The sequence below is a fragment of the Anarhichas minor genome, unplaced genomic scaffold (assembly GCF_050575085.1).
Source record: "Anarhichas minor isolate MPS153535 unplaced genomic scaffold, ASM5057508v1 ptg000100l, whole genome shotgun sequence".
In the NCBI taxonomy this organism is placed as follows: Eukaryota; Metazoa; Chordata; class Actinopteri; order Perciformes; family Anarhichadidae; genus Anarhichas; species Anarhichas minor.
The window spans coordinates 375,425-392,501 of NW_027466546.1; the positions used below are offsets into that span (position 1 = coordinate 375,425).

Below are 17,077 nucleotides of genomic sequence, written 5' to 3' on the forward strand. Positions count from 1 at the left end.
ATTCATCTCAATGGGAACATGAACAATGAACCAGTCCATCCCATAATAGTTTCTCTGATATGTTGTGGTGGGTCAGGATGTTTGGAGGCGTGTCTGGGCGGATCCAGAAGGACCGGCAGAGGGCTGGTGGTCTTGGCTCGGTCCAGCAGGCCGTACTCTACCTGAACCAGGACTTCCAGGCCCTGAAGGACGACTGTCAGCAGAACGGATCCCTGTTCCAGGACCCAATGTTCCCCGCAGAACTGGCCTCACTGGGCTTCAAGGAGCTCGGACCATTTACCGCCAAAACCAGAGGGGTGGAGTGGAAGAGACCGACGGTAATAACCCAAAACTGTAAAAAGGATTCATTGATCTCAATCTGAGGCCTGTGATTCGCTGAACCAGAAGCTGCTTACTGTTTGTGGCAGGAAGTGAAGACTCTGTTCAGACAGATAAATCAAACAGAACTGGACAGTATCAGAAGAAGACAATGAGTGTTTGGTAGAAAGCTTAACCCCAAAAATCAAGTGTGGAGCCACAGCTGGAAGATTTAGCATGTTAGCATGTTAGCATGTTGATGTGTGTTTAGAGATATAAAGTAGCACCGGGATCAATAAAGAAAGAGACGAACCAATTCAATGTGTGTGAGTGTGTGTGTGTGATAATAACTGATAATTAAAGAGACAACAGCAATGATGTAACGTTCGTCTCTGATTGGTTGTCTCAGGAGCTGACGGAGAACCCCCAGTTCATTGTGGGCGGAGCCACCAGGACGGACATCTGTCAGGGAGTGCTTGGTGAGTCCACTGGTCATGTGACCTCACACAGCGGGTCATGTGACCTCACACAGCCAGTCAGAAAGTAAACAAAGAGTTCAGTCTGTGTCCTCATCAAAGTATGTAAATACTATGTACATATATACACACATATAATGTACATATTGTTGTTGATTGTTTAATGTTATGCACCACCCGCCATGTCAAATTCCTTGTGTGTGTAACATACCAAACGGTTCTGATTCTGATATATATACACATATGATGTACATATACTGTGTACATATATACAGTATATACACAAACATATACTGTATATAAAGTACATATACACTGAACGATCTGCACCTGAAGGCAGCACTCAGTCCGTCAGGTCTGACCTTGTATTGATCAGTGAATGAAGACTCCATTAGCCGGAAACATTAGCAGCTTAATATGGAAGCAGCTAATGTTGTTGTTGATGTTAGCGCTTAGCCTAGCATTAGCGTGTCCCCACAGACCATCAGAGTGTCTGTTCAGGATAATGGAGTCAGCTAATGTTCAGTTAACAAGTTAAAACTTCCTGTTAAATGTTACTGACGGAAGCAGATGAAGCGTCAGCGAAGACAGAAGACAGTTCAAGGTTGTGGAAGTGGGAGATGTGAAAGTGGTGGAAATGCAGAGTAATAGTGGAAAGCTGTTTTGATGTTAAGACTTGAAGGTAGTTGTCTGTATATCTGTGTTTACTCTGGTTCATAATATAGTTGAAGTGTGTATGTACATCTGTAATAACTCTGGTTCTGAAGGTAGTTGAAGTGTTTGTATATCTGTATTAACTCTGGTTCTGAAGGTAGTTGAAGTGTCTGTACATCTGTATTAACCGGTTCTCAAGGTAGTTGAAGTGTGTCTGTACATCTGTATTAACCGGTTCTCAAGGTAGTTCAAGTGTGTCTGTACATCTGTATTAACTCTGGTTCTGAAGGTAGTTGAAGTGTATCTGTATATCTGTATTAACTCTGGTTCTCAAGGTAGTTGAAGTGTTTGTATATCTGTATTAACTCTGGTTCTGAAGGTAGTTGAAGTGTGTCTGTACATCTGTATTAACTCTGGTTCTCAAGGTAGTTGAAGTGTTTGTACATCTGTATTAACTCTGGTTCTGGAGGTAGTTGAAGTGTGTCTATATCTGTATTAACACTGGTTCTGAAGGTAGTTGAAGTGTGTCTGTACATCTGTATTAACTCTGGTTCTCAAGGTAGTTGAAGTGTTTGTATATCTGTATTAACTCTGGTTCTGAAGGTAGTTGAAGTGTGTCTGTACATCTGTATTAACTCTGGTTCTGAAGGTAGTTGAAGTGTGTCTGTACATCTGTATTAACTCTGGTTCTCAAGGTAGTTGAAGTGTTTGTACATCTGTATTAACTAGTTCTGAAGGTAGTTGAAGTGTTTGTACATCTGTATTAACTCTGGTTCTGAAGGTAGTTGAAGTGTGTCTGTACATCTGTATTAACTCTGGTTCTCAAGGTAGTTGAAGTGTTTGTACATCTGTATTAACTCTGGTTCTGGAGGTAGTTGAAGTGTGTCTATATCTGTATTAACTCTGGTTCTGAAGGTAATTGAAGTGTGTCTGTACATCTGTATTAACTCTGGTTCTCAAGGTAGTTGAAGTGTCTGTACATCTGTATTAACTCTGGTTCTGAAGGTAGTTGAAGTGTTTGTACATCTGTATTAACTGGTTCTGAAGGTAGTTGAAGTGTGTCTGTACATCTGCATTAACTCTGGTTCTGAAGGTAGTTGAAGTGTCTGCACATCTGTATTAACTCTGGTTCTGAAGGTAGTTGAAGTGTTTGTATATCTGTATTAACTCTGGTTCTGAAGGTAGTTGAAGTGTGTCTGTACATCTGTATTAACTCTGGTTCTGAAGGTAGTTGAAGTGTATTAATCTGTGTTAATCTGTATTAACCCTGGTCATTCTCCAGGAGACTGCTGGCTGCTCGCTGCTATCGGGTCTCTGACTCTGAACGACCGGCTGCTGCATCGCGTCGTTCCTCACGGTCAGAACTTCGACCGCGAATACGCCGGCATCTTCCACTTCCAGGTGAGAATCCACCTGTTTAGAGGCCACACCCACTCACCTGTTTGTACGTTCAAGCGGAACGTAGGAAGCTTGTGTTTTGGTAATGAAAAACAAGAGAGCGATGATTTAGAGACAGGACAGCCACTAAACAGTCTTATATGACATTTTATTCTCAGAAGACTGATCATTTATATTTATTATCTGTTTCTATTTGTCTCAGTTCTGGCAGTTTGGTGAGTGGGTGGACGTTGTGATCGACGACCGTCTGCCGGTCAAAGACGGAGAGCTGATGTTCGTCCACTCGGTTGAAGGCAGCGAGTTCTGGAGCGCCCTGCTGGAGAAGGCCTACGCCAAGTAAGACCTGAACCTGATCCAGATCTAACCCTATATAACCCTAAGACCTGAATCTCAACCGGCTGAGAAAAAGGTTTTAGACGGTCAGACTCTTGAATTCTGAGTAGTGTGTTGAGAGAAATCAGGTTCAGCTGCTCTGATGTTCTTTTTTAATCTTAAACTGTAAACTGTTTAATGAGGCAAAAAACAATATATACTGAGTGTTTACTGTGTGTTTACTGTGTGTTTACTGAGTGTTTACTGAGTGTTTACTGAGTGTTTAGTGAGTGTTTTCTGTGTGTTTACTGAGTGTTTACTGTGTGTTTACTGTGTGTTTACTGTGTTTACTGAGTGTTTACTGTGTGTGTTAATTGTGTGTTAACTGTGTGTTTACTGAGTGTTTTCTGAGTGTTTACTGTGTGTTAACTGTGTTTACTGAGTGTTAACTGTGTTTACTGAGTGTTTACTGAGTGTTTACTGTGTGTTTACTGAGTGTTTACTGTGTGTTTACTGAGTGTTTACTGTGTGTTTACTGTGTGTGTTAACTGTGTGTTAACTGTGTGTTTACTGAGTGTTTTCTGAGTGTTTACTGTGTGTTTACTGAGTGTTAACTGTGTTTACTGAGTGTTTACTGAGTGTTTACTGTTTGTAAACTGTGTTTACTCAGTGTTTTCTGAGTGTTTTCTGAGTGTTTACTGTGTTTATTGAGTGTTTACTGTGTGTAAACTGTGTGTTAACTGTGTGTTAACTGTGTGTTTACTGTGTGTTTACTGTGTGTTTACTGAGTGTTTACTGTGTGTTTTCTGAGTGTTAACTGTGTTTACTGAGTGTTTACTGAGTGTTTACTGTGTGTTTACTGTGTGTTTACTGTGTGTTAACTGTGTTAACTGAGTGTTTACTGAGTGTTAACTGTGTTTACTGAGTGTTTTCTCAGTGTTTTCTGTGTGTTTACTGTTTATTTTCTGTGTGTTTACTGTGTGTTTACTGAGTGTTAACTGTGTTAACTGAGTGTTTACTGAGTGTTAACTGTGTTTACTGAGTGTTTTCTCAGTGTTTTCTGTGTGTTTACTGTGTGTTTACTGAGTGTTAACTGTGTTTACTGAGTGTTTTCTGAGTGTTTACTGTGTGTTTACTGTGTTTACTGAGTGTTTACTGTGTGTTTTCAGGCTGAATGGCTCGTACGAGGCGTTGTCCGGAGGCAGCACCACTGAGGGTTTCGAGGACTTTACCGGCGGAGTGTCGGAGATGTACGAGCTGAAGAAAGCTCCCAGAGATCTTCATCGTATCATCAGTAAAGCTTTAGAGAGAGAATCACTGCTGGGCTGCTCCATAGACGTCAGTCACACTAAGAAATCATTTATATCTTGACTGGTATTTATCTTTTCAGATTGGGACGGATTTGATGACGACCCACTTTGGCCTTACTTGACCCGCTTTTTTTCATGCTGCTTTGAGATTTGTTTGAAACTCATCACTGTGTGCAGGATGCTGCATTAGTTTATTGGATATATATATATATACAGTATATATACAGGTTTGTACTACGGCCCTCTGGTCCTGGAATGACCTGCAGACGAGACTCAATGTAGACTCCCTCATCTCTCTGACCAGTTTTAACCAAAAGTTGACAGAAGTTTTTAGCACAAACAAACAATCTGTAACAATGTTGTCATGTCTTAAAGCCTTTTTGTCTATATGTGTAATACACTTTGTTTCTACTCTGTAATGTTTTGTGTTAAAAGACGTGTAAGCCACGTTTCACTTTGCTGCCTTTTTGGCCAAATCGCCATCGAAAAAGAGATTTTATTTGGTTAAATACAAGTTGAATTACAATAAAAAGAAAAAGATCTTCTCCAGGGACGGCGCTCTACTTTAGTGTTCAGGAGGAATCAGCGGTTCTGTGTGTTACTCGTCTCCTCAGATCACCAGTTCTTTGGACATGGAGGCGGTGACCTTCAAGAAGCTGGTGAAAGGCCACGCCTACTCTGTGACTGGACTCCGACAGGTGAGCTCACCTTTGTCACATCAACACCGACCCGGCATCCAGGATCCGGTCTTTGTGTCGGACATTTGGATGTTTGTCTTCCTGTCTCTCTGCAGGTGGACTACCGAGGCCGGCAGGAGCGTCTGATCCGGATCAGGAACCCCTGGGGTCAGGTGGAGTGGACCGGAGCCTGGAGCGACAGGTCAGTGCTTTCAAACAGTTTCTAGGACCAAACGGGTCGTCTGTGTTTTTAATCCTAACCACACATTTGTGTTTCAGCTCCTCAGAGTGGAGCTCCGTTGACTCTGCAGAGAAAGACGAGCTGCTCTGTAAGATGGAGGACGGAGAGTTCTGGTAGGTTTGGAGTGTGAACGACGGTGGATTTTTACAGGATGAAGACGGTAAAATGTCCGTCTGTCTGTTAGGATGTCTTTCCAGGAGTTTCTGCGTCAGTTCTCCCGACTGGAGATCTGTAATCTGACCCCGGACGCTCTCAGCCAGGACTCCACCAGGTTCTGGACCACTACAATGTTTGAGGGCGGCTGGAGGAGAGGAAGCACCGCCGGAGGCTGCAGGAACCATGCCAGTGAGGACGTTCATAATAACCCTTTATTAACCATGAGTTATTAACTATTAATAAAGACATGAGTTATTCATATGACAGTAGTAAGGAAAATAATGATGGAGCCAGCTCTAACTATAAACCTGAGCCAGCCCTAACTATAAACCTGATCCAGCTCTAACTATAAACCTGAGCCAGCCCTAACTACAAACCTGAACCAGCCCTAACTATAAACCTGATCCAGCCCTAACTATAAACCTGAGCCAGCCCTAACTATAAACCTGAACCAGTCCTAACTATAAACCTGAACCAGCCCTAACTATAAACCTGAACCAGCCCTAACTATAAACCTGATCCAGCCCTAACTACAAACCTGAGCCAGTCCTAACTATAAACCTGAACCAGCCCTAACTATAAACCTGAACCAGCCCTAACTATAAACCTGAACCAGCCCTAACTATAAACCTGATCCAGCCCTAACTACAAACCTGAGCCAGTCCTAACTATAAACCTGAGCCAGCCCTAACTATAAACCTGAGCCAGCCCTAACTATAAACCTGAACCAGCCCTAACTATAAACCTGATCCAGTCCTAACTATGAACCTGAACCAGCCCTAACTATAAACCTGATCCAGCCCTAACTACAAACCTGAGCCAGTCCTAACTATAAACCTGAGCCAGCCCTAACTATAAACCTGAGCCAGCCCTAACTATAAACCTGAACCAGCCCTAACTATAAACCTGATCCAGTCCTAACTATGAACCTGAACCAGCCCTAACTATAAACCTGAACCAGCCCTAACTATAAACCTGATCCAGCCCTAACTATAAACCTGAGCCAGTCCTAACTATAAACCTGAGCCAGCTCTAACTACAAACCTGAACCAGCCCTAACTATAAACCTGAACCAGCCCTAACTATAAACCTGATCCAGCTCTAACTACAAACCTGAGCCAGCCCTAACTATAAACCTGAACCAGCCCTAACTATAAACCTGATCCAGCTCTAACTATAAACCTGAGCCAGCCCTAACTACAAACCTGAACCAGCCCCAACTATAAACCTGAACCAGCCCTAACTATAAACCTGATCCAGTCCTAACTATGAACCTGAACCAGCCCTAACTATAAACCTGAACCAGCCCTAACTATAAACCTGATCCAGCTCTAACTATAAACCTGAGCCAGCCCTAACTACAAACCTGAGCCAGCCCTAACTATAAACCTGAACCAGCCCTAACTATAAACCTGATCCAGTCCTAACTATGAACCTGAACCAGCCCTAACTATAAACCTGATCCAGCCCTAACTATAAACCTGAGCCAGTCCTAACTATAAACCTGAGCCAGCTCTAACTATAAACCTGAACCAGCCCTAACTATAAACCTGAACCAGCCCTAACTATAAACCTGATCCAGCTCTAACTATAAACCTGAGCCAGCCCTAACTACAAACCTGAACCAGCCCCAACTATAAACCTGAGCCAGTCCTAACTATAAACCTGAACCAGCCCTAACTATAAACCTGAACCAGCCCTAACTATAAACCTGATCCAGTCCTAACTATGAACCTGAACCAGCCCTAACTATAAACCTGAACCAGCCCTAACTATAAACCTGATCCAGCCCTAACTATAAACCTGAGCCAGTCCTAACTATAAACCTGAGCCAGCTCTAACTACAAACCTGAACCAGCCCTAACTATAAACCTGAACCAGCCCTAACTATAAACCTGATCCAGCTCTAACTATAAACCTGAGCCAGTCCTAACTATAAACCTGAACCAGCCCTAACTATAAACCTGAACCAGCCCTAACTATAAACCTGAGCCAGCCCTAACTATAAACCTGAACCAGCCCTTACTATAAACCTGATCCAGTCCTAACTATGAACCTGAACCAGCCCTAACTATAAACCTGAACCAGCCCTAACTATAAACCTGATCCAGCCCTAACTATAAACCTGAGCCAGTCCTAACTATAAACCTGAGCCAGCTCTAACTACAAACCTGAACCAGCCCTAACTATAAACCTGAACCAGCCCTAACTATAAACCTGAACCAGCCCTAACTATAAACCTGATCCAGCTCTAACTATAAACCTGAGCCAGCCCTAACTACAAACCTGATCCAGTCCTTACTATAAATGCAATGCTGAAACACTGGAATGTCCGTTTTGAATAGAAAGTTCACTGCACCGTTCAAACACAATGTTTACTAAACATCTACAAACACAATAACGATTATACATAATACATTCTATATATTTGTACCACAGTTTAAATACAGTTTAAGTGCCCAAAGATGAGACAGCTTGCTTTTGTTCTGCGCCTGAACCCAGCTAGGGTTTGATGTGTACACATTCCACCATTCTTTGCTAATGAAAACTACATATCCCATGATGCCTCCCTGCAGACACGTTCTGGATCAACCCTCAGTACAAGATCTCTCTGCTGGAGGAGGACGACGACCCCGAGGACGACGAGGCGTCCTGCAGCTTCCTGGTGGCTCTGATGCAGAAAGACCGCCGACGCTTCCGCCGCCACGGCCAGGACGTCCACACCATCGGCTTTGCCGTCTACGAGGTCAAACACAGCTCTATTCTCTAGCTGCTGTACTATCAATAGTACACAGTTTATATATTTATATTTATATTCATATATTATATTCTATACTATTCAAATTGAGAACATTTGTTGACAGCCCAAACAGTAACCACCTTAAACATACTAGAAATGTCCTCAGACACCCTAACAAGTTAACCATTATTATTATTATTATTATTATTATATTATTGTTATTAACATTTTAAACCCCATAATGACCACCTACCAACCACCCTGAACCCTTTAGTAACTACATGAGAATTGCTTAGCAACCAGCTAATGATGCGTTAGCACCCTGATTAGCACGTTAGCATGTCATCAGAGACGATCACTCTGTTTTGTGACTTTTCTTCTTTGTCCCCCCCCCCCTCACAGATCCCCGAGGAGGTGAGTCAGAACACATAACAACTTTTATTCAAAACACTCAGTTTATAAACTCTAAGCGTCCGTCTGTCCGGCAGCACCGCGGCTGTCCCAGCGTCCACATGAAGAAGGACTTCTTCCTGCGTCACTCCTCCTGCGCTCGATCTGAGACCTTCATCAATCTGCGAGAGGTGAGCGCTAGGCTCCGCCTCCCGCCGGGCGAGTACCTGATCGTCCCCTCCACCTTTGAACCCTCGAAGGAGGCCGATTTCGTCCTGAGGGTGTTCACGGAGAAACAGTCGGAGACCGAGTGAGTCCTCGTGATTCTAGTGATTTATTAAATATTGATTATGGATGAAGTGACGCTGTGTTGATCTCTGCAGGGAGATGGACGACGACGTGGTGGCCAACTTTGAAGAAGAGGTCAGGAACGATGTCTTTCTTTAAATCACATTCTAAAACAGAGGTCTTCAACAGGGGGTCGGCGGCCCCTAGGGGTACTGCAGGGGGTCCGTGAAACTTTTGGTTGATTAGACAATTTAACATAAAAACATGAATATATGAACCTGTCTATTATTTGAATAGCTTAGTATTGAATGCACAATAAAGAGTGATGTTTATACATGGCACTAGGCCCGGTTTAATATAAAACTCAATATATATAGTCGCATATATATAGCATATATACGTATGTCCCTGCTTCATCTCTCTATCGGTTTGGGGGTCCTTGGCCTGAAAAACGTTGAAGACCCCTGCTCTAAAACATTTACTTCTCAACTTATAAAAGAAAATGATCTTCTTCTTCCTCTTCATGAATCATCAGCTCCTCTTCATCTTTTACTCTCTTTAGAATCAAAACAAACGTTTATGTTAATTTGTAGCATTTTATTTCAGCTCTTTTCAATTCAAGTTTGAACTTCTTGTGGTTGAATTTTCATTTCGATACAAATTATGCAAATCATCTGCTTATATAAAAGTAAAAGTGTTTTTTATACATTGAACATATATGTTATAACAGTAATAACTAAACTAAACTGTTATAACATATATTTTATAACAGTAATAACTAAACTAAATTGTTTGCTGGCTTTGTGTCGTGATGACCTTTTACCTTGCTGTTGTTCTTCTTCTCTGCAGAAGGAAATCTCAGCGGACGACGTCGACGACTCCTTCAGGTCCATGTTCGCTCAGCTGTCTGGAGACGTGAGTTTCTGGATAATAATAATAATAATAAATGAAACATAAAACACAATGTTTATATCAACGTGTTTCCTCTCATCAGGACATGGAGATCTCAGTCAGAGAGCTCAGGACCATCCTCAACCGGGTCGTGTCCAAACGTAAGTTCTGATGCTTCAGATGTTCAAATGTTCTGACTGTTTCACGTCACTTCTTCTTCTGTGGTTGTTTACAGACAGAGATCTTCAGACTGATGGTTTCAGCATGGAGTCCTGCAGAGCCATGGTCGGCCTTATGGACGTATCCTCCATCTGCTAGTTCTGTTAGTTCTGTTAGTCCTGCTGCTGTCTGCTGGTTCTGTTAGTTCTGGTGCTGGTTCTGCTTGTTATTGCTGTTTATTTTTGTTCAAGCCCAACAGGTTAGAAGAAGGAAGTCTATAAACTGAGAATTAGTTTCTCAGCAGAAATAATCAATATTTGGGTTTAATGGTTAACGTCCTTAAATTATTGTAAATCCTTAAAAGTGTCCTTTATTTGAAACAGGTTTATATTTATTTGATAAGTGCATTTTGTCATATTTGAGTTTTAAACCTTATTTTCTGATCTGCTGTTAATTCAAACGCAATGCTTCTGTCCACTTCCTGTATTCATTTCAAATTAAAAGCCCCTCAGCATTTCAGCAGAGAGGAACCTCTTCATTTCCTAACAAGGCTTTTATTTTGCAACATTTATTCAGTCTTCTTCACTTCTTCTTCTTGACTGAAGCTCAGAAAGACGGCAGCGCTCGACTTGGTCTGTTGGAGTTCCAGGTTCTGTGGAACAAGATCAGGAAGTGGCTGGTGAGTTCAGAGGAGGAACATTTGAGGAGAACGTGGAACCAAAACATGAGGAACCTGTGTTAGAACATAAAGTATATCCTTATAAAGACCACAACTCCCAGGGTGCATTTCACTAACACATAACCGACTTCATGTTTCTGTAGTCCAACAGGAAGTCGTCATGTTTCTGTAGTCCAACAGGAAGTCGTCATGTTTCTGTAGTCCAACAGGAAGTCGTCATGTTTCTGTAGTCCAACAGGAAGTCGTCATGTTTCTGTAGTCCAACAGGAAGTCATCATGTTTCTGTAGTCCAACAGGAAGTCATCAGGTTTACAAGCTAACAAACACGTGTTTGTTAGCTAACGCTAATGCTAACGTTAGCTAACAAACACGTTATCTTGTGACTGCAGGGAATCTTCCGAGAGTTCGATCTGGATAAATCTGGATGCATGAGCTCCTACGAGATGCGTCTGGCGCTGGAAAACGGCGGTAAGTTCTCGTCACTCGTCGTTAAACGTTAAACGGTCAGTTTCTGTGAACTAACCCTCTGAGCTCTGTGTGTCCTCAGGGTTCAAGCTGAACAACAAGCTGTATCAGATGCTGGTTGCTCGATACGCCGACAACGAGATCATCGACTTCGACAACTTCACCTGCTGCCTCGTCAAGCTGGAGGCCATGTTCAGTACGTCACTCTGGTGCTGCCGTCAGGGCCCTCTGTTCACTCTGATGCTGCTGCCTTCAGGGCCCTCTGTTCACTATGCTGCTGCTGCCTTCAGGGCCCTCTGTTCACTCCGCTGCTGCCTTCAGGGCCCTCTGTTCACTCCACTGCTGCCTTCAGGGCCCTCTGTTCACTCCGCTGCTGCCTTCAGGCCCTCTGTTCACTCTGATGCTGCTGCCTTAAGGGCCCTCTGTTCACTCTGATGCTGCCTTCAGGGCCCTCTGTTCACTCTGCTGCTGCTGCCTTCAGGGCCCTCTGTTCACTATGCTGCTGCTGCCTTCAGGGCCCTCTGTTCACTCCGCTGCTGCCTTCAGGGCACTCTGTTCACTCCGCTGCTGCCTTCAGGGCCCTCTGTTCACTCCGCTGCTGCCTTCAGGCCCTCTGTTCACTCTGATGCTGCTGCCTTCAGGGCCCTCTGTTCACTCTGCTGCTGCCTTCAGGGCCCTCTGTTCAATCTGCTGCTGCCTTCAGGGCCCTCTAATACTGTGGTATTAGTACTTTTACTAATACTGTAAAATACTTTGAATACTTTTAGTATTAAAAGTACTAATACTGTGGTGTGAGTACTTTTACTGCAGTAAAACATCAGAGTACTGACTCTTGGTCTGTACAACGTGACCTGAACGTTGTGTTTCTTCTTCTGTGGTGTTTTTTAGAGGTGTTCAAGGAGCTTGACAGGGACGGGACCGGAAGTGCAGAACTGAACATCAGCGAGGTTTGTGTTATAAAACATGAAGTACAGGTGCTGGTCATATAATTAGAATATCATCAAAAAGTTGATTTATTTCACTAATTCCATTCAAAAAGTGAAACTTGTCTATTATATTCATTCATTACACACAGACTGATATATTTCAAATGTTTATTTCTTTTAATTTTGATGATTATAACTGACAACTAAGGAAAATCCCAAATTCAGTATCTCAGAAAATTTGAATATTGTGAAAAGGTTCAATATTGAAGACCCCTGGTGCCACACTCTAATCAGCTAATTAACTCAAAACACCTGCAAAGGCCTTTAAATGGTCTCTCAGTCTAGTTCTGTAGGCTACACAATCATGGGGAAGACTGCTGACTTGACAGTTGTCCAAAAGACGACCATTGACACCTTGCACAAGGAGGGCAAGACACAAAAGGTCATTGCAAAAGAGGCTGGCTGTTCACAGAGCTCTGTGTCCAAGCACATTAATAGAGAGGCGAAGGGAAGGAAAAGATGTGGTAGAAAAAAGTGTACAAGCAATAGGGATAACCGCACCCTGGAGAGGATTGTGAAACAAAACCCATTCAAAAATGTGGGGGAGATTCAGAAAGAGTGGACTGCAGCTGGAGTCAGTGCTTCAAGAACCACGACGCACAGACGTATGCAAGACATGGGTTTCAGCTGTCGCATTCCTTGTGTCAAGCCACTCTTGAACAACAGACAGCGTCAGAAGCGTCTCGCCTGGGCTAAAGACAAAAAGGACTGGACTGCTGCTGAGTGGTCCAAAGTTATGTTCTCTGATGAAAGTAAATTTTGCATTTCCTTTGGAAATCAGGGTCCCAGAGTCTGGAGGAAGAGAGGAGAGACACACAATCCACGTTGCTTGAGGTCCAGTGTAAAGTTTCCACAGTCAGTGATGGTTTGGGGTGCCATGTCATCTGCTGGTGTTGGTCCACTGTGTTTTCTGAGGTCCAAGGTCAACGCAGCCATATACCAGGAAGTTTTAGAGCACTTCATGCTTCCTGCTGCTGACCAACTTTATGGAGATGCAGATTTAATTTTCCAACAGGACTTGGCACCTGCACACAGTGCCAAAGCAACCAGTACCTGGTTTAAGGACCATGGTATCCCTGTTCTTAATTGGCCAGCAAACTCGCCTGACCTTAACCCCATAGAACATCTATGGGGTATTGTGAAGAGGATGATGCGAAATGCCAGACCCAACAATGCAGAAGAGCTGAAGGCCACTATCAGAGCAACCTGGGCTCTCATAACACCTGAGCAGTGCCACAGACTGATCGACTCCATGCCACGCCGCATTGCTGCAGTAATTCAGGCAAAAGGAGCCCCAACTAAGTATTGAGTGCTGTACATGCTCATACTTTTCATGTTCATACTTTTCAGTTGGCCAAGATTTCTAAAAATCCTTTCTTTGTATTGGTCTTAAGTAATATTCTAATTTTCTGAGATACTGAATTTGGGATTTTCCTTAGTTGTCAGTTATAATCATCAAAATTAAAAGAAATAAACATTTGAAATATATCAGTCTGTATGTAATGCATGAATATAATAGACATGTTTCACTTTTTGAATGGAATTAGTGAAATAAATCAACTTTTTGATGATATTCTAATTATATGACCAGCACCTGTATGTCGATGACATCATTGTACCTGAAACACCCATGTATTTAAGCCCTGAGCAGAGTCTGCAGGCTTCCTCTCAGATCATCACCTCAGTATTTTATTCTGTGTATTATATATAAATAATATATCAGACCCAGTGTGTGTAAATATATATGTATAAATATGCATTTCATTTAGTCTGTTTATATTCTCTGATGCTGTGACGTTGTCTCTCCTCAGTGGCTCTATGTGACCATGTGTGGATGAAGAGCTGCAGTCACAAGAACACGACGACCGCACTACTACTACTACATCATAGCTATAGTACTGCTACTACTACTACATTATAGCTACAGTACTACTAGTACTACATCATAGCTACAGTACTACTACTAGTACTACAGCAGTACTACTACTACATCACAACTACAGTACTACTAGTACTACATCATAGCTATAGTACTACTACTACTACTACATCATAGCTATAGTACTACTACTACTACTATATCATAGCTATAGTACTACTACTACATCATAGCTACAGTACTACTAGTACTACAGCACTACTACTACATCACAACTACAGTACTACTACTACTACATCATAGCTACAGTACTACTACTACTACTACATCATAGCTACAGTACTACTACTAGTACATCATAGCTACAGTATTACTAGTACTACATCATAGCTACAGTACTACTAGTACTACATCATAGCTACAGTACTACTAGTACTACTACTACATCATAGCTACAGTACTACTAGTACTACATCATAGCTACAGTACTACTACTACATCATAGCTACAGTACTACTACTACTACTACATCATAGCTACAGTACTACTACTACAGCAGTACTACTACTACATCATAGCTACAGTACTACTACTACTACTACTACATCATAGCTACAGTATTACTAGTACATCATAGCTACAGTACTACTAGTACATCATAGCTACAGTACTACTAGTACTACATCATAGCTATAGTACTACTACTACATCATAGCTACAGTACTACTAGTACTACATCATAGCTATAGTACTACATCATAGCTATAGTACTACTACTACTACTACTACTAGTACTACATCATAGCTACAGTACTACTACTACATCATAGCTACAGTACTACTAGTACTACATCATAGCTACGGTACTAGTACTACATCATAGCTACAGTACTACTACTAGTACTACATCATAGCTACAGTACTGCTACTACTACATCATAGCTACAGTACTACTACTAGTACTACATCATAGCTACAGTACTACTACTACTACTACTACTACCACATCATAGCTACAGTACAGTACAGTACTACAGTACTACTACTACAGCAGTACTACTACTACATCACAACTACTAGTACATCACAACTACAGTACTACTAGTACTACATCATAGCTATAGTACTACTACTACATCATAGCTACAGTACTACTACTACATCATAGCTATAGTACTACTACTACTACTAGTACTACATCATAGCTACAGTACTACTACTACATCATAGCTACAGTACTACTAGTACTACATCATAGCTATAGTACTACTACTACGACATCATAGCTACAGTACTACTACTATGACATCATAGCTACAGTACTACTACTACTACGACATCATAGCTACAGTACTACTAGTACTACATCATAGCTACAGTACTACTACTACTACTACTACATCATAGCTATAGTACTACTACTACTACGTCAGTACTAAAACTACGAGTACTACATCACAACTACAGTACTACTACTACAGCAGTACTACTAGTACTACATCATAGCTATAGTACTACAGCACTACTAGTACTACATCATAGCTATAGTACTACTACTACATCATAGCTATAGTACTACTACTACTACATCACAACTACTGTACTACTACTACATCATAGCTACAGTGCTACTACTAGTACTACAGCAGTACTACTACTACTACTACATCAGTACTACAGTATCACATAAACATTATGACGTCTATATATGATTATATGTATAATGTATTTCTGCCTCCATCTCACCTGAGAACCTGCTCTGGGCCTGTGAGTCAGAGTTCTGGGTTTATTCCCCAGGAGACATTGGAGGCGTTCAGGCTCAGCTCGGTCAAACCAACGCTGGATGTTTTCTCTCATTAAAGTACAGAAAGGAAACAAAACCACCGACTCTGTGTCTGATTTAAACGTGTCTGTGAATCTTTAGTTCTCTTTCATTCACTTTTATCGTGTTTTATGTTGTATTTCCATATTTTATTTCAACAGAATCCCTGAAAAGAACGAGACAAAGATGTCTAATGTGTTACTATAAATTATATTTATTATAATAACCAGTTTAAACTCAAGTTTAAAGTCCACAAACACAAGCCTCCGATTCTACAGAACCAGGGCTCCGACGGTCTGATCCGGATCAGTCCTGGTTCTGGTTCTCCCGGGCCTCCCTTCCCTCCAGCGGACCCAACAGTACGGCCTGGGCTTCCAGAAGCGTGGTGTCGGTGTTGGCCCCCAGGAACCGGGCGGTGAGCTCCAGGTCCTGCAGCCGCAGACGGACCCTGCTGCCCGTCTGCAGCTTCTCTCCGTCGGCCGGTCGTCGACACACGCAGTGGAACTTCCCTCCGAAGTCGACGTACAGGTCGTCGTGGACCACGTGGACGATCCTCCCGACCACCACCTTGTCTCTGGCCGGTCCCATCTGGACCAGCGGAGACCTCCGGAGCAGCGAGGAGAAGCTCTGCTCCTGTCCGGAGGAGGAGACTATGCCGCCGGCCACAGAGCTCTCCGCCTCCCGTCGGAGCTCCGACTGTAGGTCGAAGGCTGCGGAGAACCCGGATGTGGGTCTTCTGTCCGAGGAGTCTGAGCTGAAGGAGGGTCTGGAGAACCTGCAGGAGGTGAACCGGTGTCCACACCTGAAGCTGGAAACAACCTTCCTCAGGGCCGCCATGTTGTTACAACACCAGGGGAACCAGAACACCGTGACTTCCGGTGTAGAAGGCCGCTCACAGCGCCACCCGGTGGGTCCCGGTACTGCAGCTTTATTTATAAGAAAAACTAAGACAAACCTTTATTAGTCCCGCAGCGGGGACATTTACAGGATGACAGCAGCGTACAGTATATATAATATATATAACAAAGTATAGTGCACACAGGAGGCATAGTAAAAACAAGATCGAAGTAAAAAATCCTTATAACTAAAATATTATATATACAGACAGAATAATTGTATTATTGCACAGTGTATTTATATTGCACAGATGTGTTAGTGTTGTCCACTGGGAGCAGCTTCATTTATAACATGGGACTCTTTAGAAGTAGGTGATGATTTATTAGAGAGCGAGAGCGAGAGATAGAGATAGATACTTTA

The 17,077-nt window shown here is 42.5% G+C and overlaps 2 protein-coding genes across 2 annotated transcripts; one reads left to right on the forward strand and one right to left on the reverse strand.

Moving 5' to 3' along the window:
• The first annotated feature begins 77 nt into the window (after positions 1-77).
• Positions 78-13,957, forward strand: LOC142939508 (calpain-1 catalytic subunit-like). The gene is made up of 21 exons (XM_076082657.1): positions 78-317; positions 707-776; positions 2,710-2,828; positions 3,028-3,161; positions 4,307-4,475; positions 5,062-5,145; positions 5,241-5,326; positions 5,404-5,478; positions 5,550-5,710; positions 8,098-8,267; positions 8,664-8,675; positions 8,750-8,961; positions 9,035-9,074; positions 9,789-9,854; positions 9,934-9,991; positions 10,066-10,130; positions 10,600-10,668; positions 11,058-11,136; positions 11,216-11,329; positions 12,022-12,080; positions 13,931-13,957. Exons 1-21 carry the CDS (start codon positions 78-80, stop codon positions 13,955-13,957), a joined length of 2,109 nt encoding a protein of 702 aa, XP_075938772.1.
• A 2,057-nt stretch (positions 13,958-16,014) lies between these two features.
• mrps28 (mitochondrial ribosomal protein S28) lies at positions 16,015-16,683 on the reverse strand. The gene has a single exon (XM_076082645.1). It carries the CDS (start codon positions 16,655-16,657, stop codon positions 16,127-16,129), a length of 531 nt encoding a protein of 176 aa, XP_075938760.1. The 5' UTR covers positions 16,658-16,683; the 3' UTR covers positions 16,015-16,126.
• Between the last annotated feature and the right edge of the window lie 394 nt (positions 16,684-17,077).

Excerpts from the sequence above, each read along its gene's own strand:
- LOC142939508 (XM_076082657.1), top strand. The coding sequence starts at position 78 with ATGTTTGGAGGCGTGTCTGGGCGGATCCAGAAGGACCGGCAGAGGGCT. Across the intron at positions 5,711-8,097 it reads AGGCTGCAGGAACCATGCCA|ACACGTTCTGGATCAACCCT; the intron begins GTGAGGACGTTC and ends GCCTCCCTGCAG. Across the intron at positions 11,330-12,021 it reads CAAGCTGGAGGCCATGTTCA|AGGTGTTCAAGGAGCTTGAC; the intron begins GTACGTCACTCT and ends GGTGTTTTTTAG.
- mrps28 (XM_076082645.1), bottom strand. The coding sequence starts at position 16,657 with ATGGCGGCCCTGAGGAAGGTTGTTTCCAGCTTCAGGTGTGGACACCGG.